This window comes from Chrysemys picta, chromosome 1, assembly GCF_011386835.1.
Source record: "Chrysemys picta bellii isolate R12L10 chromosome 1, ASM1138683v2, whole genome shotgun sequence".
Classification (NCBI taxonomy): Eukaryota; Metazoa; Chordata; order Testudines; family Emydidae; genus Chrysemys; species Chrysemys picta.
In genome coordinates, this window is record NC_088791.1 from 346,033,908 (window position 1) to 346,055,684 (window position 21,777).

Here is a 21,777-nt window from a genome sequence, read left to right on the forward strand (position 1 = left end):
TTCCTTACCCATCCTGGCTAATAGCCATTAATGGACTTAACCACCATGAATTTATCCAGTTCTCTTTTAAATGCTGTTATAGTCCTAGCCTTCACAACCTCCTCAGGTAAGGAGTTCCACAAGTTGACTGTGCGCTGCGTGAAGAAGAACTTCCTTGTATTTGTTTTAAACCTGCTGCCCATTAATTTCATTTGATGACCCCTAGTTCTTTTATTATGGGAATAAGTAAATAACTTTTCCTTATCCACTTTCTCCACATCACTCATGATTTTATATACCTCTATCATATCCCCTCTTAGTCTCCTCTTTTCCAAGCTGAAGAGTCCTAGCCTCTTTAATCTCTCCTCATATGGGACCCGTTCCAAACCCCTAATCGTTTTAGTTGCCCTTCTCTGAACCTTTTCTAGTGCCAGTATATCTTTTTTGAGATGAGGAGACCACATGTGTACGCAGTATTCGAGATGTGGGCATACCATCGATTTATATAAGGGCAATAATATATTCTCAGTCTTATTCTCTATCCCCATTTTAATGATCCCTAACATCCTGTTTGCTTTTTTGACCGCCTCTGCACACTGCACAGACATCTTCAGAGAACTATCCACGACGACTCCAAGATCTTTTTCCTGACTTCTTGTAGCTAAATTAGCCCCCATCATATTGTATGTATAGTTGGGGTTATTTTTCCCACTGTGCATTACTTTACATTTATCCACATTAAATTTCATTTGCCATTTTGTTGCCCAATCACTTAGTTTTGTGAGATCTTTTTGAAGTTCATCAAGTCTGCTTTGGTCTTAACTATCTTGAGCAGTTTAGTATCATCTGCAAACTTTGCCACCTCACTGTTTACCCCTTTCTCCAGATCATTTATAAATAAGTTGAATAGGATTGGTCCGAGGACTGACCCTTGGGGAACACCACTAGTTACCCCTCTCCATTCTGAGAATTTACCATTAATTCCTACCCTTTGTTCCCGGTCTTTTAACCAGTTCTCAATCCATGAAAGGACCTTCCCTTTTATCCCATTTAATGTATTTATACTCAAACACACCTGTGAGATAGTATTTCTCTATTGCCCGATTTTTACAGATAGGGGACTGAGGAAGAGAAAAACTTAGTGACTTGTCCAAGCTCCAGCAGAGCAGGGAATTGAATCCAGTGTCCTTTGTCCCAGGCTGCTGGACCATCCTTCCTCTCTTGGTAGCATTGTCTTTGGAGTCTTTGTGTAGCAGAAATAGCAAATAATAAGAATGATACTTTATAAAAATGCTGTGTAATTAAAACTATGGTTAGGTTAACCATATTTCCCAAAAGGAAAACGGGACACCATGTTGGGCTATCCTGAGCCGCCTCCTCCACCCTCCCCACACTGAGCTGACCCCAGACGCTCATCTGGGCCCTGCCTGCCCCCTGCATGAGTCTATGGCTGGAGCTAGCATTGTTGCTCGCTCGAGCTCTGCCTCCTCCCCTGTGTGAGGCTGGCATCACCACTTACCCACTCCTGCACATTCCTCTGCACCCCACTTTTTTGACAAAAGAGGGCATTTGTCCTGTTTGTTGGCAAGAGCAAATGGGAAAAATGCCCACTTTTGCCAAAAAGGTTGAGTCAGCTGGGACAGGGCTTAGAAAAGGGACTGCCCTGGCCAAAACGGCATATTTTGAGAAATGGGAGTTTGTCTCTCAAATTCACTGAGTTTTGTTACCCTTTGAAATCAAACAATAAATGGTAAGAGTGGTCTTATTACAGGAGAGTCCAACAACAGATTTTTAAGGTGAGGTGCCATTCATTTTGTACTTGAAGGTGTGCCTACGGAGTGGTTGTTGCCTATCCAATTGTACAATAAAACCAGGTGCTGCCTGTATTTCTGGACTTTGCTGCAAAAACTGTCAGGTAAGAAAAACATATAGTAGGTTTGTATTTAATGGTAAACTGAATGTTTAATTACTTTCTTTTAAAGTTAACACCAATGGCAATGCTATTCATTTTCACAGTTTCCTTCTCAAGTACTAGATCTGCTAATCCCATGTAGATGTGTTGGGATTAGAGCTGGGCAACTTGTTTTTAGCAAATAGTTGCCTAACCCAAAACTATTCGCTACTTCATGTAGAGTTCACTGAATGATTTTGACCAAACCAAAATATCGAAATGTTTCAATGATGTTCAAATCAAATGTTTTTGTTTTGACTTTAGGCATTTTGACAAAAGCAAAGGAGGAAAAATTTGCAAAGTTCTGGGGTAGGGCTCCCTTATAACTATTAGCCCAATGGCTAGGATCCTCTCCTGGGATGTGGGAAGCTGATATACAATTCCCCCCCTTTGGCTGATGTGGAGAAGGGACTTAAACTTGGGTTTCCTATATTACAGGAGAGTGCCCTAGCCACTGAGATATGGGGTGTCAGTGTATCTCAATGTCACCTGTTGAAGCTGTTCCATTTTTAATAAATAATTAAGTAGTCATTGGAGTAGGGACTTGAACTTGGGTCCCCTATATCCTAGGTAAATGCCCAAACTACCAGCCTAGAGAATCATTCTCACTTTCCTTCCTAGGCCCAATAACTATCCATTATCATTATGCATGAACGAATAATCATTGGGCCAGGGAAAGCTTGAGAATGATTTTATAACCTGGCAGTTATGACACTCACCTAAGATAGCAGCTAAACCTGTCAGTGACAGACTGGTGAGAGGGTGAAAGGACCCGCCCATCAACATCCTCTCCAGAATGTTCTGCCTCCATTGGCAGTGCATGTTACCAAGCCCTATCGGAATGTCTACTCAGCTTTTGGGAGTGAGCCTCCCAGCCTAGGTCATCAGACTTGTGCTAGTAGTGTGTGCTCTAGCGTGCTGTGTAGACAGTGCTTTGATATTGCGTCTTGGGCTGGAGCTCAGACTCCAAACCTGGGGTGGGTGGAGCGGGCTTGAGAGCACAAGTTCCAGCCTGAGTCAAAATGTCAAAGCACCTCAACACAGCTAAAAATAGTGCACTAGCACAAGCTCTGCTAGCACAAGTCTGTGGACCTTGGCTGGGAAGCTCGCTCCCAAATGCTGTGTAGACATACCCTATGTGACTTCAAAACATCCCCAAATTGATATTTCCCCCAATATTATCTTCCTACACGGACTTCCAATTTCTCTCGGTTGTCCTTCTCTTCCTTCATCGTCCTTCTTGGCTTCCTGCCATAGCCTGGACCACCTTTATTTCCAGAGTCATCTGAGCCTGAGAAGAAAAGGAGAGCCAAGTCTCCATCTCCCAGTACAAGGCATCCTTATTTAGACGGAAAGAAGTTCTTCTGCTCCCTCTGGAGATCTCTCTGAGATTCCTCAGATCAACTGGAGAAGACATAGTTGACAGCCAGGCTCCCAACTAAGGGTTCTGCAATAAAGGATAAAGTCACCTCCTCTAGACTCTAGAAAAGCCTATGTCAATAGCAGAGAGTTCTTGTGCTATCACTAATGCAATAAATGTGATATCTGCTGCCACAGGATCCAGTACAGTAGCAGAAAGTGCTTCCATTCAGCCCACCCTATAGATCAGTATCTTAACTGGTGAGGAAATACGGGACTCAGCAGAGAAGCTCCCTGGGATTGGAGAAAATCTTTCTCTACCATCCTTTCAGACCTTTACTTCTGTTTTCATGAGTAGGAGCCCTCTCGGAGCAATCCAGCTTCATCACACCACCTGATCCTTCCACCCCAGTTGCTCAAGAAAACTGGGGAAACATTCCAAATGATATTTCTGATAGATGTGTAGTGTTGGACACACGGATAGGCCTTTTCCCCCCAGTGCCCAGTTATTCAGAAATATTTGCCACAAGGCTGCATTTACTCAAAGATTCATGGAATCCTCTAGAATCAACATAGGAGGATGCATCCAGACTCTACTTTCAGGTCACAGATAAAACAAAACACATTCTTACAGATCTACTTTGCTACCCCAGACCTGTCTTTCTTTCTGAAAACAGAAATCTCAGCCTCTGTCTCCGATTTCTCCTTGTGGGTGTCCAGCCATCTGCTCAAGCTCAACATAGCTACGACATAACTCTTCAGCTGTTTCTCTCCAGCCCCTCCACGCCCTCCCCACTACCGCCTTTCTTGATCACTGGACAATACCATCATGTCTGTCCCTTAGGCCGGTAACCTGGGTGCCATCTTTGGCTTAGACCTCTGTCTAGGACCTCAAATCCAGGCAGTTTGTAAACCTTGCCAATTCTTTCTGTATAACATATCTAAGATATGGCCTTTCTTTTCCAATCACATACCTAAAACTCATCCTTGTTTCCATCATCTCAATTCGATTACTGCAACATCCTTTTCTCTGGTCTTGACAAATGCAATCTTTGCCCACTCATATTCTTTCAGAATGCTGCTGCAAATTTCATTTTTCTAGTCTGTCACTTTGATCATGTCACCTGCCTCTTTGCTTCCCTCCACTGACTCCCTCTTCTCTATCACATTTGTCTTCACCTAATTGTCTTTACCTTCAAGGCCCTTCATAGCCAATCCCCACAATATCATCTCATTTGCTATTGAGCGCTCAACGCTCAACTCTAATCTACCCATGATGCCAGCCTCCATTACCCACTTGTTAAATTTTCAAACAAGGACTTTCATGCTTTCTCCCATGCTGCCCCTCATGTTTGGGAGGAGCTCTCCATAAACATTGATTAAAACTAAGCAATTACCCTCCAAAACCCATCTCAAAACTCTCCTTTTCCTTAATGCCTACCAAAAATTGACAGTAGTTAGGCCGCTGGTGAGCTGATACCACTGTCTAGCTAGCTGTCCAATACTGTCAGACTGTTTCCTTGTATGCTCCCACATCTATCTGTATCCATCATTTGTCTCTTGTCTTATACTTGGGTTCTGGCTCTTTGGGGCAGGACTGTCTTGTTCTGTGTTTGTACAGCACCAAGCAAAATGGGGTCTGCTTCCTTGACTACGTCTCCTAAGTGCTACAGTAATACCACTTGTACTAAGTGCTCATTCTGGAGAGGATATAGATAGATGGGTCCCATCCCCTTCTCCCCAATGACTGACAGATCCAGTTCTGAACACTGTGGGTGAAGTGTCCCCAGCTCTAGTCTCAGCAGACTCAACATGGAAAAAAATTAGTAGATGGGCAAAAACTATTTTTCCTTTCTTCATTGTTATTGATTAAAAGCATGAAAAGTTGATCATCATTTGAGAGTGGAAAAGAATCACACATTTTAAATATTGGAATTAGAGCGCACTCCTTAATAAACAGCACAAGGAGTATTTATGTTGCATCTTCCTCTTATCTTATCTGTGTTAAAATAAATGGCAAGGAAACTGCAGGTGGTTTTTTTCTTACCTGTTAGATGTTTGGGGACTTCTAAAACAAACATTTTAAGAAGGTAAATGGTGGCTCATGAAGTAGGCCTCCAGAGAGAAATCACATCCAGATCCTTGTATTCTTATTTTTAACAGTTTCATAGACAAGGGAAAATATGCAGAGAAAGTATTGGTGAGTGTGACCTTCCTGAGTACTGCAATGGGACTTCAGACTGGTGCCCAGAGGATGTATTTAAGCAAGATGGAACTCCATGCGGTGACAATGACTGTTGTTTCCAAGGGAGATGCCGTAACCACGAGAGACAGTGCAAAGCTGTATTTGGCAAAGGCAAGACCTGCATTATTATTTAGAAAAACACATAGCCACATCAATTAACTCTTACGAAATTGGCCAGTTCTTAAATGATACCTAATCCCAAGAGGGCAAACCAACTTTTTTGGCCAGGGGGCTCTGCACAAAGGAGAGAGAGTTTGTGTGCCTGCTGAGAGTGGCTGCAGTCTTGGTTGATCCTGCCTCACATCTGCTAGGAATCTGTCCTTCTCCCTGAGCTTCCCCGTCTAATCAGTGGATTTTGCATATCACGCCTACAGATAAGGATTGTTATTCTATAATACCAATCACTGAAATATCTAAACAGTCTCACTGTGCCCTACTTCCCCTGTTGGTGGATTCTACATGCTTCCTCAGCTCAGGAAGCAATAGAAGAGGTTTGGACTGGCTCCTAGTACACAAGACAGCTGACTTTGGGAACAGGTGGTTTGGAAAGTTGGGGTAGATATCTTCTTAAGTGGTATGAGTGTCTTCTTTGGCTACAGAAGGTGCTAAGTGAGAGCTAATGAGATGGGAAGCATTTTAAAGAGGAAAGAGTGCTGAGATACGCAGGAAGAATGTAGTCATTCTCAATATCTACTTTGGTGTGATAGGGTGGACTAGATCTGGAGGCCCCCTGCTGGAGGCCTTGTGGCCCTGCCACTTCATTCCCCAGAAAAGAGCAGAGAAGTCCTCCAGTCAGCCAATCAGAGGAGCTGCTGGAGTGACCAATCAGGGGCCAGAAGTGCTATATAAATGGAAGCAGCAGAGGCAGAGCTGCCAGTTCCTTCTGGTAGGTCAAAGAGGGAGGACTGGGTGCCTGGAAGAGCAATAGAACCATGGACAGGTCAGTGCAGGCAGGCTGACCCCAGGGGACTGAACCCAGAATCTAGCCAGACTGGGGGAGGGCTGTGATGGGCCCTGCTGTTCTGGTTGAAGACTGAGCCCAGGGAGGGCTGCTGAAAGGACATCAATGGAATGTACTGAGATGGGCCCCTGTTGGGCTCTTAAAGAAGGCAGTGCCTCTGGAGAGGAAACCTTGGTTCTATGTCCATATACCAGGGCCGTGAAAAAGAACTGGTGATTGTATAACCCAGAATGGGGGACTGTGTCTGACTGAAGGGCTGAGTCACTGAAGACCCGCCCAAAGAACCATCAGCCGGGGAGGCACTCATGAGAAGCAAATGCAGCCCCATTGTAAGAACTGAAAGAAAAGCAGGCATACACCCAACCAGAAAGGGAGCACCTGTGAGATATGGGTGCCTTGGTCATAGTACAGGGGAGTCCAGTGTTAAAACATTTTATTCCAGGTACTTCCTAATCCCAAAGAAGGACTGAGATCTCTGTCTTATAATAGACCCAAAGAAACTCAATTCTTTGACCCTGGCTCAACCAGGCTATCTTCAATTATCTGAAACTCAAAAAAAAAAATAATCCTGCTAAAAGTGGAAACTATCAAATTACAAAGGATGAATATAAACAAAGAACACAAGTATGTAGGGAAATATTAGAAAGGCCAATACACAAAATGAGACTAAACTAGCTAGAGACATAAAGGGTAATAGGAAAACATTCTACAGCTACATAAGAAGCAAGAGGAAGATCAAGTAAAGGATAGGCCTGTTACTCAGTGAGGGAGGGGGAAACAATAACAGAAAATATGGAAATGGTTGAAGTGCTAAATGACTTTTTTGATTCAGTTTTCATCAGAAAGGTTAGGAGCGATTGGATGTCCAACATAGTGAATACCAGGGAAAATGAGGTAGGATGAGAGGCTAAAATAGGGAAGGAAGAAGTTAAAAATTACTTGGACAAGTTAGATGTCTTCAAGTCATCAGGGCCTGATGAAAAACATCATAGAGTACTCAAGGAGCAGACAGAGGCGATGTCTGAGCTATTACCGATTATCTTTGAAAACTCATGGAAGATGGGAGCGATTCCAGAGGACTGGAAAAGGGCAAATATGGTGCCCATCTATAGAAAGGAAAACAACCACCCAGGGAATTACAGACCAATCAGCTTAACTTCAGTCTCCAGAAAGATAATAGAGCAATTAATCAGGCAATCAGTTTGCAAACATCTAGAAGATAATAAGGGGATAAGTAATAGTCAGCATGGATTTGTCAAGAACAAATAGCCAGCCCAACACATTAGCTTTCTTTGACAGAGTAACAAGCCTTCTGGCTGTGGGGGAGTGGTAGATGTGGTATATCTTGACTTTAGTAAGGCTTTGATACTTTCTTGCATGGCCTTTTCATAAACAAACTAGGGAAATTCAACCTAGATGGAACTACTATAAGGTCTCTGTATATACATGATCAATGGTTCACAGTCAAGCTGGAAGGGCATATCAAGTGGGATCCCGCAGGGATCAGTTCTGGGTGCTATTCAGTTCAATATCTTCATCAGTTATTTAGATAATGGCATAAAGAGTACACTTACAAAGTTTGTGGATGACATCAAGCTAGGAGGGGTTGCAAATTCTTTGATAGATGGGATTAAAATTTAAAAATGATCTGGACAAACTGGAGAAATGATCTGAAGGAAATAGGATGAAAATTCAATAAGGACAAATGCAAAGTACTCCACTTAAGAAGAAGCAATCAATCAATTGCACACATATAAAATGGGAAATGACTGCCTAGGAAGGGGGTACTGAAGAAAGGGATCTGGGGATCATAGTGGATCACAAGCTTAAGTGTTATAGCTTCAAATGGAAGAGAGTCAGACTCTACATAAAGAGTAGTAATGTAGCTACAACAATGGCTCCAGTTCATCATATTTTAGAATAACTGCTACAGCTAACAAGTATCAGAGGGTTGCCGTGTTAGTCTGTATCCACAAAAACAACAAGGAGTCCGGTGGCACCTTAAAGATGTCGGAGAAAAACAGAGTTCTCACTATTTGTTTAGGTATAGCAAGTCAGATGCTTTATTAACTCTCACAATTGCGCAGAGGGAGAGAGCTAAGCAGGTCTCTCAACAGGTAAACAATTACAGCAAGCATTTATACCTTTTGTTACAGACAATAATGAGCAACAGTTGCATTTTGTTTATACATAGGCCATCTTGATATCTCATTTCCTCACTTGTTTTGACTCTTGCCAACATACAATATTTTCTATACCTTATCTACACAAGGTCTTCTACACCTTATCTATACCAGGTCATAATGACTTCTTACACAGTTCTTTCTCACCCACCTCACACAATTCTCGCTTCTACAAATCTCGCGTTATCAGGGTTACAGTTAGCCTGACTCTTGCTAACGAACTGTCATGTATTGCATCCCCTTCCTGTCAGTTCTTTCTCTGCTTCCACAAAGACTAACAGATATATTTGGCCATAAGTTTTCAGATGCATCTGAAGAAGTGAGGTTTTTTACCCACGAAAGCTTATGCCCAAATATATCTGTTAGTCTTTAAGGCGCCACCAGACTCCTTGTTGCTACAGCTGAAACTTTTAGACCTTTTTTATCAGCAATTAATGTCCATCTAGCAGCTATATTGGTATACGACTCTCTCATAGATAACTATGTTGTGTGTGAATACAGACTTGTTAAGACCTTCATGAAAGTGTTCAGTAAATCTTCCTACACGTTGAAGACCCTTATCCAGCATGGAACCTCCAATAGCTAATGAAGCTTCCCTTTGAGCCAATAGCAGAATGGTGTTTATTTTAACTCTCAGTTAAAACAGCCGTTATCATAGAATCATAGAAATGTAGGACTGGAAGGGACCTTGAGAGGTCATGAAGTCTAGCCCCCTGTGCTGAGTCAGAACCAAATAAACCTAGACCATCCCTGACAAGTGTTTGTCCAATCTGTTCTAAAAAAACCTCCAATGGGGATTCCAAAGCCTCACTTGGAAGCCTATTCCATAGCTTAACTAACCTTATAGTTGGAAAGTTTTTCCTAATATCTAATCTAAATTCCCTTTCTGCAGGAAGTGAGATAGCCATAACATCTGTGTAGTTACGGCGGGCTGCTCTGTGTTGAAGTACTGTAAATTCCTAAGGTACTAGCAGCATACTTAGTGTACAGCAACTTTGAAGCAAGTCCCGTAGGTGGTTCAGCAGCTAAGCCTTGTAGATGATAGCCCTGATAGGTCCCAATAATCACGCAGCCCAATGGTTAAGTGAAAGGGTAATGCACTAGGGCTGGCAGGGAAGGAAAAGTCTGCAAATATGCTAGGTATAAAGGCTTAAGAGTTACAGTTCAAAGTTCATAATAGGAGGTTCTTGTTTTGGGCCGTTGGGCAGTCCTATTGAAAATCAGGGTTCTTCAGGATAGTGCCTGGGGTGCCCTTTCCAGTCCAGTCCCTATTGAAGTGAATAGGCTCTTGCTGGTTTCCAAGCTATGCTCAGTTTCTCTCATTGGGGCCCTCTGCTCTGGCTTCCTGTCACTGCCCCATAAGTCCCATACACACTTGCTCCCAGCTGTAACATTCAGCAGTCACAGCCTGTTCCACAGGTGGCTCCGCATACAGTTCCTGGAGTTTCTTCTTTGCAGCTCCTGGTTTGTCATGTGGCTGCTGCTTTTTAAACAAACAGAGCCCAGCCCCTTCCTGGTTCAGGACCTTTTCTCCTGCCCAGAGAAAAAGGAAATACAGTGTGAAGGGCTAATGGGGATTGAAGTCTCTTGCTTAGCCAATCCATCACATCTGCTAGAAGAGAGTAAATTGCAGGCCGTCATGGTTGACCAACCATTCACTGTTTTTCATAAGGATAGAGGAGAGCTACATCTGCATCCCTAATGTGGTGACTGAGTTTTAACTTTATCTGTCAATTAACTCGCTAGTATTTTTTTCTAAGGCCACACCTGTGCAGGATAAAACATGCTTCTTATTGTAGGTGCCCAAAGATCTTTAGCTTATTATTTCAATAGGGCTAAATGATTCAGATAGTGCTGTAATCTATTCATTTCTATCCTGATAAAAAGAAACAAGTCCTCAGGTCTCCTACACGCTCCGAATTAGTTAAGCTGTACTTTCACGAGACCTACACTTTGAATTCTATCCAGAATAGGGTCTGATGCTAGTCACATTCCACTAGGACCAAGGCAGCTTCAATGGTATGCCTTAGACATATTCCTTTTATACAGATCTGTAGTGTTGCAACTTTGAACTCTTTGCAAACATTTTACAAAACCCTATTCTTTGTATTTAGGATCCAGATTGGATGCATAATTTGGCAGGGCAGTACTTCAGTCTCTCTCTGTTTTATAGGACCCATCTCCATCCAAAGGGAGTACTGCTTGTCTAATTGTCCCACAAGGTGGAATATGCAGAGGACACTCGAAGAAGAAATGGAAGTTATCAACCTGTAGCCAGAATTCAAGTTGTACTCTGTATATTCACTCTCCACACTCAACCTTCCTCTTCTTTAGAGTCCTAAGTACAACCTGAGAATGGGAGGAAGTGGTGGAAGTCACTGAGGTGGGTGAAGTGCCATGCCCCCTGTTATAGCCTTGCTAGGGTGACCAGACAGCAAATGTGGAAAATCGGGACAGGGGGCGGGGGTAATAGGAGCCTATATAAGAAAAAGACCCCAAAATTGGGACTCTCTATAAAAGCGGGACATCTGGTCACCCTAAGCCTTGCCCTCACAAAATTCAGGAACAGTGAGGGCAGGGGTGGGAGAGTATGTAAGAGTTCCAACCAGCACTGCTACCTAAAGGTTCCATCATCATATCTGCACTAGGAGTGCCTCCCATGAGTATGAATATGCAGACTTCATTCCAAAGAACTCTGGTTACAGATGAATAACTTCAGTTTCCCCTTAACTCCTTGAAATGATTGGAGGAATGAATAGAATACATTGTGTGCTTTATTTCTGTCTTGTCATTTACCTTGTGCTTCCCCCCACCTCCCCTTGCAGCAGCACATCTGGCCCCATTGAGTTGTTTCAAAGCAGTGAATACTAAAGGTGACCGGTGTGGCAACTGCGGTGGGGATGGACTTACTTACAATAAGTGTCAAGACAAGTAAGTTATATATATATATATATTGATGTCTCTGATCCACTGGAAAATGTACTAAGAAGAAACCACTGTAAAAAACAAACAAACCCCCTTATTTTAAGTAGTGTCGGAAAATAAATCAGACAAGTGAGAGGAGATGCAGAGGGCATTTTACGAGCAGTACAGTTTGTTTAAACCCTTCATGTTCACCCCCACTGTGTTTAATAAGGCTTGATTTTTTTTAAAGGTAGTTATACATATTCTTCTGTGCAGGCTAGGAGGAGACAGAAGCAGCATTGGTACTAGCAATGTGACTCTTCCAAACCATAGCAATTATATTATGACTCCCTCTTACAAACTCCCTCATTTCCTAGCTCCCCTTCATCACTTAACCTGTGGCTTTTAAGGCCTTCTCTCCTAGATCAGACCAACCCTCTCATTAATCAAACAGGGGGAGGATGATCATAAGGCTGATTGAGGCTAATCCAGGAAACAAAGGCTCAAGCAGTCCCCAAACACACAGTCCCAACTGATCCTGTAACTTTAAGTAACCTGAAAGAGAGAGAGAGAGAGAGAGAGAAACAAGCAGTCAAACAAACTCACTAACCTCAAGATTAGTAGTCCTGAACTGCCCGTGGGGTGCTTTTCTCTTGTTAAGTTAATAAGAGGTATTATTTTCCCAAATTACTGAGAGTCCAGAAAACAGGACTGCTAATATAAATGGGAATAAAAGGACAATGAAGGGGTGACCTGTCTCCTCTCCATCCAACCCCACCACCTTTTCTCACACAAGGATCTGGGCTGGCAGTTTAGTTTAATAAGAAGTCAAGAAACTTTAATGAAAGTTTGTTTCATCAACACACAGCCCATTTGGGCTCCTTTCTTGGGGTAAGTGTCCAAAAACAAACTTAAAAACAGATTTTCCCCAGTCACTTACAGAATCCCAAAAATCTATCCCAGGTCATGCCTCTTACCTCAGAGCCTTGGCAAATGAAAAAGGTTCCTTCCCAGGGTCTCTTATCCATTTGACTCTGAGAAGCTGCAATCTGTCCATCCTTCCTCCCCAAGAAATGCTTCAGCTCTTTTATAGGGGATCAGCTGCTTGGGGTTCCTTCCTGTGCCAGGTGTCTTTGGTTGAGTTATTTAGCAAGACTGCTCCAGGCTTCGTCTCCTCATATTGGGTTTTTCCTCATATTGGGTTCTTCAAGACTCCTGCAGGGCAGCTCTCTCACTCCATCTCACTCCTTTTCTTTCTCACAATGGGCCAAAGAACTTTGTTTCAGGATAGGTGAGTTCTGTTGGTTATCAGGAATAACAGTTTATAATTGTTTACTATGCTCAATCTTAACTTAATCCTGTGAACTCAAAGAAAGTATTGATATTATTTAGAAGAAGTCATTTGACGAGCTGTTTTAAGACAGGCCAAGTAATGAATGTTAAGAATCTTAAATCCAATTAAATCCCAACCTTTTCTGTTTACCAATAATTGATATTCTCTCCAGGAATTCTATGTTCTCCAGGAATAAAGGGTCTAATCATTTGGTACATAACAGGAGAAACTGTTAACAAAAAGCATTTCAGTATCACAATAAAACCAGTTTTTTAATCTAATCTATTGACAGGATTCCAGTTAACTTCCTGTCACCAATCTATATTGAACTCTTCAGAAGGTTGCCCTTGGATAGGTTTTCATGAGCTTTCTCTGGTGACAGCTTCTTTGTTCTTCTTATGTATCTGTAGCACTTTGTTTGTAGAGATAGACAGGATGAATTGATGGGTGTTATGTGTTGTAGCAAAGGCTGAGGGTGTTCATTGCAGAGTTTTTATACTCTTCTTCCTATTGTCGTGAAATTATAGGAAAATACACCTCTCTAAGTCTTGTCATCCTTTCACTGGCTCCATGCCTTCGAGGGCTGGTTTTAGTGACACCTGCAGCTTGTAAATATGCAGTCTGCTTAATGACTATGCAATGAATGAAGAATTAATATGCTTCTAATTGTCTTTATTCTTCTGTGGCAGGAAAATCTCAGATAACTTGTAGAGTTTTAATTTTCTTTTTATCCTGTCTATTTTCTGAGATATTCCTTCAGTTATATTAGAATTCAACAGGAGATAAAATTCTGTTCTCAAATAGTCCTAATTCTCCTGTTCTTTATGTTAAAGAGAGCTTGTAGCTTAAATAGTTATTAAAGAAATTGTTATTTCTTAATAATTTTGGAGAGATGATTCTTTTTGTCTTCCTGAGTTCGGTGAGGGAGTTGCTTATGTACTGTTAAATAATTAAGTAATCCCTCACCAATATAAATATTCTATACTTTAAATAGCTTCTTGTATTATTAATCAGTTTAGTAGTTTATAGTACTAAATTCCATTCTGGTACATATAACATTTGACATAGCAATGATATTAGGAAATTATATTAGAAGCTTTGCATTTAGGTAACATATTTACAAGTATGCATTTCATAGAGATGTTTGCCATTTCAACATGTAAGAAATAAACAAAAGGTTTATAACATTTCCAACTATATACATTTTTCTTAAAGGCTTTTCTTTGCGAAAAGAGATGGGAAGGGTTCACTTTCTGCTTAGAGAACACATCCCTACATTCCTCTGTGAAATATCCTGAGTAAAGAACATCCTCACATTGTGTTACATGACCAGGTTTTTCCTAAAATATCTTCTTTACAATGTTTGTTTTCTTGAGATAAGGATTTATATGTCTACTGAACGGGTATCTTATACCAGGCAGAAGTGCCCTGATCTTGATAAGACACTCTTTTCATTTAGTTGCCTTTTAGACCAAATGGTTTTGCCAGTTGCTATTTTTAGAATTAAATCTCCTATCAAATATTCTATAGAAAGCACCCATTACAACAACCATATTTACATCTATATCCAAATAATTAGTATAAAGAAATTGGCATAGAAAGTTAAAGCAAAATAAAGTTCAAAATGGAGCTTTACTGAGTTTGTATATTCCCTCTTAGGAGTAATAAATATGGTCTGATCTCCCTGGACATTTGGGGACATATCCCCAAGATAACAGAAAGCAGAAGTCTCTTGGAATTCCTTTGATTAGCTTGAACATCTCATAACATAACTAACTAAAAACATAACATGCATTGTCCTATTCACCAAGCATCCTGGCTACAACATACATGTAGATGTATCTTAATATTCAGGAAAAGTGCAAATAACTTTGTAATTAATTTATATTGTAAGAATAATTTAATAAATACCCATTTTTGTTTTGATATTGAGGTATTTCCACAGACCACTCTCTGAGCACATTCCCCTTGCCTGAGATTCTCCCAATCTTCAACCAGATCTTGGGCATGGTGAACCAACCATGATTAAGGCTCTATGTTTGTCATAGCAGTCATGGAAGTCACAGATTCCGTGATCTCCATGACTTCTGCAGCAGCTGGTGTGCCTGGCCCGGGGGCCACCTGAGCAGCTTGGGCAGCCTCTGGGCCAGGTGCACCTGCCACTTCTGGGGCAGTCTCATGCCGCCACGCCGCCCAACAGCAGAAGTTTGGGGGGGGGCTGGGGTGCGGGGCAGTGCTTACCGGGGGAGCCCCAGAAGGGTGACATGAACTCCCCTCCCTCAGCTCCTAGCTCCACGTGCTGCCTCCGCCCACAGGCACTGTACCCGCAGCTCCTATTGGCCACAGTTCCCAGCTAATGGGAGCTACAGAACCGTGGCTTGGGGTGGAGCGGAGGCAGCACAGGGGTGGGCAAACTATGGCCCCCGGGCCAGAGGGCTCAGTGCACTGCCCTTGCCTGTAGGCACTGCCCCCCGCAGCTCCCATTGGCTGGAAACAGGGAACCGCAGCCAATGGGAGCTTCGGGGGAGGTACCCACAGGCAAGTGTAAGCGCGTGGAGCCCTCTTCCCCCCCCCCCCCCCGCCCCTGCCCCCAGGGGCTGCAGGGACATGGTGCCAGCCACTTCCGGGAGCAGCGCGGGGCCAGGGCAGACAGAGAGGGAGCCTGCCCTAGCACCTGTGCGTGCCGCTGCCACCCCATAGCTGCTCCAGGTAAGTAGCGCCAGGCTAGAGCCCAAATCCCTCCTGCACCCCGCACACCAACTCCCTGCCCTGAGCTCCCTGCCTGCATCCCAACCCCTTTCGGCACCTCTCCTGCACCCCAACCCCCTGCCCTGAGCCCCCTGCCACACCCTGCACCCCTCCTGTACCCCACTTCCCTGCCCTGAGCCCCCTGCCACACCCCACGCCCCTCCTGCATCCCAACCCTCTGCCCTGAGCTCCCTGCCACACCCCTCCTGCACCCCAACCTGCTTCCCTGAGCCCCCTCATGCACCCTGCACCCCTCCTCTGCTCTAATCCCTTGCCCTGAGCTCCTTCTTACACACTGCACTCCCTCCTGCATCCCAACCCCCTGCCCCGGCCCTGCATGCAATTTCCCCAGCTAGATGTGGCCCTCGGGCCAAAACGTTTGCCCACCCCTGAGCTAGGAGCTGGGGTCGACGCTTCCCAGGAGCTGGGTAGGGAGCCTGCCCCAGCCCTGCCAACCCCCTCCCCAGCATCCACTGTGCCCCCTGGGCCGTCCTCCCCCCTCTCCCAGCACCCGCGGCGCACTCAGGGCCGCCCTCCCAAGCCACCCCTACCCCAAGTTTTAGTCAGGGGTATATAGTAAAAGTCATGGACAAGTCACGGGCCGTGAATTTTTGTTTACTGCCCGTGACATGTATATGACTAAAACATAGCCTTAACCATGATTCTTCAGTAGGTCTGACTGAGTTTGGCTCCTGCAGGTCTTTCCTTTGGGAGTTATGACCAATGGGTAATACAATGACCAGGCAGATGGTGCTGCTGCCACCACCACCTCTGTCGTCCTCCACTTCCTGCCAGCAGTAAAGATGAGTGACCTACTACACTGCACCTTCTCTGAGCTATGAGGAGCAGAAAGGGCTGAAGTGCTGGTTTGTAGCAAGCAGGGTCAGGATTGCAGGAGAAGTTGGCTGCTGTCCAAGACTGTAGGCTCTATTTCTTGAAAGACTCTTCAAACCCCTTCCTTTCTTCCCTGAAAACTTGCTTCCACCCCTTCTGCTTCCTCTTACCACACCATTAACCTCTGATTCCCCAGCTGGTCACCTACTCCAAAAAGATCACATAGAATTATAGAAATGTAGGGCTGGAATGGACCTTGAGAGGTCATCTAGTCCACACACTCATGTTGATGCAGGGCCAAGTAAACCTAGACCATCCCTGAAAGGTGTTTGTGTAACTTGTTATTAAAGGCCTTCAATGACAGGGAATCTACAACCTTCCTTGGAAGCTTGTTCCAGTGCTTAATTGTCCTTATAGTATGAATGTTTTTTGTAATAGCTAACCTTAATCTCCCTTGCTGCAGAGTAAGCCCATTACTTCTTGTCCTACCTTCAGAGGTGGATCACTGTCCTATTTATAACAGCCCTTAACATTTTGGAAGACTTCTTTCAGGGCTCCCACCCCATCCCATCCTACCCGACCCCCAATCTTCTCTTTCATTTTGTTGGTATCTTTTAGTCTGTAAGAGACAGTGGGAATTGCAGCCTATGATGTAGATGGTTTGCAATGTCTCATGTGACTCAATAGATCAATCAGAGATTTCCATGATCTTTGGCAGTTATTGCAAATGTATGTATCTTGGTTGGGAGCTGTTCTTCTCTTCTCAGCACTAAACATACCCAGTTACTTTAACCTATCCGCATAAGTCAGCTTTTTAAAAACCTTTTATCATTTTTATTGCTGTCCTTGGGACTCTTCAATTTGTCAATATCTTTTTTTAAAGTATGACTCCCAAAACTGGACACATACTCTAGGCAAGGCTTCACCAAGTCAAGCAGAAGAATTAATCCCATGTCTTAAATACAACTCTCTTGTTAATACACCCCAGAATGATATTAGCCTTTTTCACGCTGCACTATATTGTTTCCTACCATACTAAATTGATCCCTCAGATTTGAAACAGGACAACCATGATAGAGCCAGTGAGAACTCCAATAGAAATGAGAAAACTACCAGTTTTCATCCATACATACCAGAGCACTTTACAGAGGGTAGGAGGACTGGTGGTAGAACAGTAGACTTACAGTATAGGATCCAAATTCAGGACACAAACTCAATTCCTTATTCCTAGGCATTAGGCTAGGAGTACTGCAGAAGCAGCCATTGACATTGCTGTGCTGTCGCCTCTGTACCTTGCTGCTGCAACATTGAGCTCCTGATTGCCACGAATGGCTGTGTTCACTTCAGAATGATCAGTAATTGTGCTGGAACATTACTGGGATTAACAAGTCACACAGAGAATGGGTGTTGGAAAAGATTTATGGGAGAGACTTTGCTTCTTCCATAGTATGACATACCACAACTCTCACACAGAGTTCTTCAAATCTTGTATAAATTTTTAAGCAACTGTTCTTATTTTTTTTCTTTCAGAGATGTCTTGTGTGGAAGACTGCAGTGTGTTAATGTTAAAAAAATACCTCAGATGAAAAGTCTTGGGTCCATAGTTCAAACCCCAGTTGATGATATCTTGTGTTGGGGTACAGAATTTAATAGTGGGAGAGACATGGTGGATGTTGGCTCAGTGGGAGATGGCACCGCATGTGGTGATAACAAGGTACTGTAGTAAGTATAGTTAGATTTGTGAATGGGGTGGAATAGGGGTTAAATGGAGAGGAAGGCCTTGAACTCCTCTTCCCCACTCCAGGTTTCCTTCCCTTCTCTTACTTGAAAAACCTTAGAGATACCTATAAGCACAGCCTGTTCTCACCCAGAAGCAACTGAAGAAGACCAGCTTAACTCTTTACAAGGATCAGCAGATGTTCTATTCCCTTTTGTGTGGTGGATGGAAAAATGGTAAGTAGAGGTCAGTGTCACAATCCTGAGGTTCTCTGCGCTGTTGACAATTCCACCTCAGGGCCTAAATACTTTTAAAAATCTGTCCCTAGATGTCTTCTTCCCTCCTGAAGTTGCTAAGCTATCTAAATCCATCTTCATTTGCTCAGTATATGCTAGAGCATGACTAAAAAGACAATACTCTTCAGGAAGAATGTTTTCCCAAAAAAGTTGATCTTGCAACATGCTCTGAGTATAGTTAGACTTGAATTAAGCCTTCTCTGCCTGGGTATCTATCTGGGTTTGAACTACAAATCTAGATACAAAATCCTCAAGTGTTAAAATAGTGGTTAAAACATGCCTATCTCATAGAGCTGGAAGGAACCCTGAAAGGTCATTGAGTCCAGCCCCCTGCTTTCACTAGCAGGACTGAGTACTGATTTTGCCCAGGTCCCTAAGTGGCCCCCTCAAGGATTGAACTCATAACCCTGGGTTTAGCTGGCTAATACTCAAATCACTGAGCTATCCCTCCCCCCATCTGGGGTCTATTTCAGGAGTGGGCAAACTACGGCCCGTGGGCCACATCCGGCCCATCAAACCATTTGATCCGGCCCTCAGCTCCCGCCGGTGAGCAGGGTTGGGATTTGCCCTGCTCTGGCACTCCAGCCGGGGAGTGGAGTCGGGGGCTTGCCCCACTCCGCACAGCTCCCAGGAAGCAGCCAGCATGACCCCCCTCTGGCTCAAACCCTCCCCCCCCAGCTCCTCTGTAGAACACGGAGGTGTCGCCAGGTGGCTTTGCGCACCGCCTCATCCACAGGCGCCACCCCCGCAGCTCCCATTGGTCACAGTTCCTGGCTAACGGGAGCTGTAGGGGTGGTGCCTGCGGACAGGGCGGCGCGCAGAGCCGCCTGGCTGCGCCTCAAAGCCAGAGGGGGACATGCTTCAGGGAGCTGCTTGCGGTAATTGTCGCCTGGAGCCTGCACCCCTGAGCCTCCTCCCCCATGATCCAATCCCCTATCACAGCCCTGATATCCCTTCTGCCCTCCAATCCCCTCGATCCCAGCACAGAGCCCTCTCTTGTACCCCAAAGTCTGCACCCCCAGCCAGAGCCCTCACACCCCTCCCCATATCCCAACCCTGATCCCCCTACTGCCCTCCGAACCCCTCAGTCTCAGCCTGGAGCCCCCTCCTGTACCCCAAACCCCTCATCCCCCCCAAACCCTCGCCCCCGTACCCCAACCTGGAGCCCCCTCCCACTCCCTGAACTTCTCATTTCTGGCTCTACCCCAGAGCCCGTACCCCCAGTCGGAGTCCTCATCCCCTCCTACACCTCTACCCCCAATTTTGTGAGCATTCATGGCCCGCTATACAATTTCCATATCCCAATGTGGCCCTTGGCCCAAAAAGTTTGCCCACCCCCTGGTCTATTTGTTCCATCACATGTAAAGATACAACTGATGGGATGACTAGGCACCATGTTATTCTTCCATTGGGTGGGTATACAGAAGTTTATCCATCTAATTAGCTTCTTATATGTCCACTGTAACTGTATTTTTATTTTGATACCTGAGACTATCTGCACAATCCAGTCTCCTAGATGCATAGTACTCGTTTTCTCAGGTTAAGTAAGTAAATCAATTTATTCATGTCTGAATACTGGTGACATCATAGGAGAATTTTCTGAAGCCTTCAAGATCCATTGTAGCTGTATTTTAAAAGTGCTTTAAAGTCTGCCTTAAAAATGGGAAAAGACCCTGGAAATTTAAAAATAACATAATTTTTTCTTCAGATAGTGGCCCTGTGGGTCCTCCACTTCAGGTGCACCCCATGTGCCTTTGATCAGAGATTTTCAGTACCAGTACTTGTTTGGCCCACACATGTGTTGCAGACATCATGCCCCATACTGAGGGTATATAGAGTGCGAGCAAACCAATCTCAATTCCTTTTTAGCCACCTCGGCTTGAGAAGGAGCTTCTAGCAAGCACATTTCTAGTGTTGTCCAAAGCTTAGCTTTAGCATCTTCTAGATTTTAGTTTAGTTTAGTGTAGTTATTTATTTCTATTCTAAGTAATATATCCTACTGATTTTTTTTACTTCATTTGAGGGTTATTTTTTCCAGTCCTTCTCCCCTGTCTTCCCTTCCTCCCTACTGACGAGTTTCCACTTGGAAATTGTAACCAGGATATTCCAGGATCTCCAGGATTCAAGCACTGCCTCACCTGCTGGGAATCTATCCTGGACAGTGGCGGGCATTCCTGGTACATTTTCTGTCTGTGGGACATTGACATCCCACAAAAGTGCAATATTTGTTCAACTTTTAAGAGCACAGCTAGAAAAAAAACAGGGAGATTAGGCTCAGGCTCCTTATGTTGGAACACTTCCTTTTGCCCTACCTTGGATCCAGGCTAAGATACCGGCCCCATACATCAATCTCTTATGAGCAAGTGTAGTTCCCCATTAACATCCACACCTCGTTGTCCCAGACCTTCATGACAAAAGACATCAGAAGGTACTGGGAAGGCCCCTAAGAAGAGGAGTTCTAGTTCTCCTCATAAAGACCCTATTTGAAAAAAGCCTCTGTCTCCTCAGAAATCAACTGCATCAGATATCTCATATCCTGGACTGGGTACTGCTGAGGTTCCAGGCTTCTAAGGTACTGGGAGCCCTTCTAAGACTCCAAGCTCATCAAAAAGCCATGGTACTAAGCATACCTTGGTACCGCCTAAGTATAACTATACTAGCAGAGACTCTAAACGCTCTGCTTACAGAAGGTCTGTCAATACAGTCTTTCCTGTACTACTTTTGGTACCTAGACAAGCGACCCAGACTCCTTCAGTACTGCCGTAGTCTAATCCGGCATCTCGCGATACTTCGCTACCTCCAAAGCAGTTGATCTGTTCTATAGTGACAACTTCCACCAGGCGGGATCTGTCAAAGCAGGCTCCACCATCATGAATCTCACTCATTCTCTGTGCAAATCCATCTGGTACCATAGAAGTTTAAATATTCAAGAGACTTGATTGTCTCAGACAAGCTGGAGTCTCCCTCTTAATGGGTGTCAAATGCCTGTTGGTACCGAGATCAACAGGGTCACTTGGATTGGATCTTTCCACAGTACCATCTGCTTCTCCAGTACTACCCGAGCTAGGCAGACCTCCTCCTCTAGATGATGTTGAGATTCCCTCTCTTCCGATTCCCAAATTTCTGTGCAAGGTTCCCCTATCTGCCAACATAGGACCAATCTCCCTGACACCATTATGGAAAGAGAGGACCTAGAGACAAGACAACCCTTCTTGTTGGTATAAGCAGCATTAGCTGCCACCTCCTATGCCTTATGGATCCCCTCTG

At 44.1% G+C, this 21,777-nt stretch overlaps 1 protein-coding gene across 1 annotated transcript in view; it reads left to right on the plus strand.

Annotated features, from left to right (window-relative positions):
- The first annotated feature begins 11,511 nt into the window (after window positions 1–11,511).
- Window positions 11,512–21,777, plus strand: part of LOC122172147 (disintegrin and metalloproteinase domain-containing protein 29-like) — a 54,163-nt gene continuing 43,897 nt past the window's right edge. The window contains exons 1-2 of the mRNA XM_065596388.1: window positions 11,512–11,609; window positions 18,028–18,211. Coding sequence (XP_065452460.1) covers window positions 18,080–18,211 — 132 coding nt within the window. The 5' untranslated portion in view covers window positions 11,512–11,609; window positions 18,028–18,079. The remainder of the gene's footprint in view (window positions 11,610–18,027; window positions 18,212–21,777) is intronic.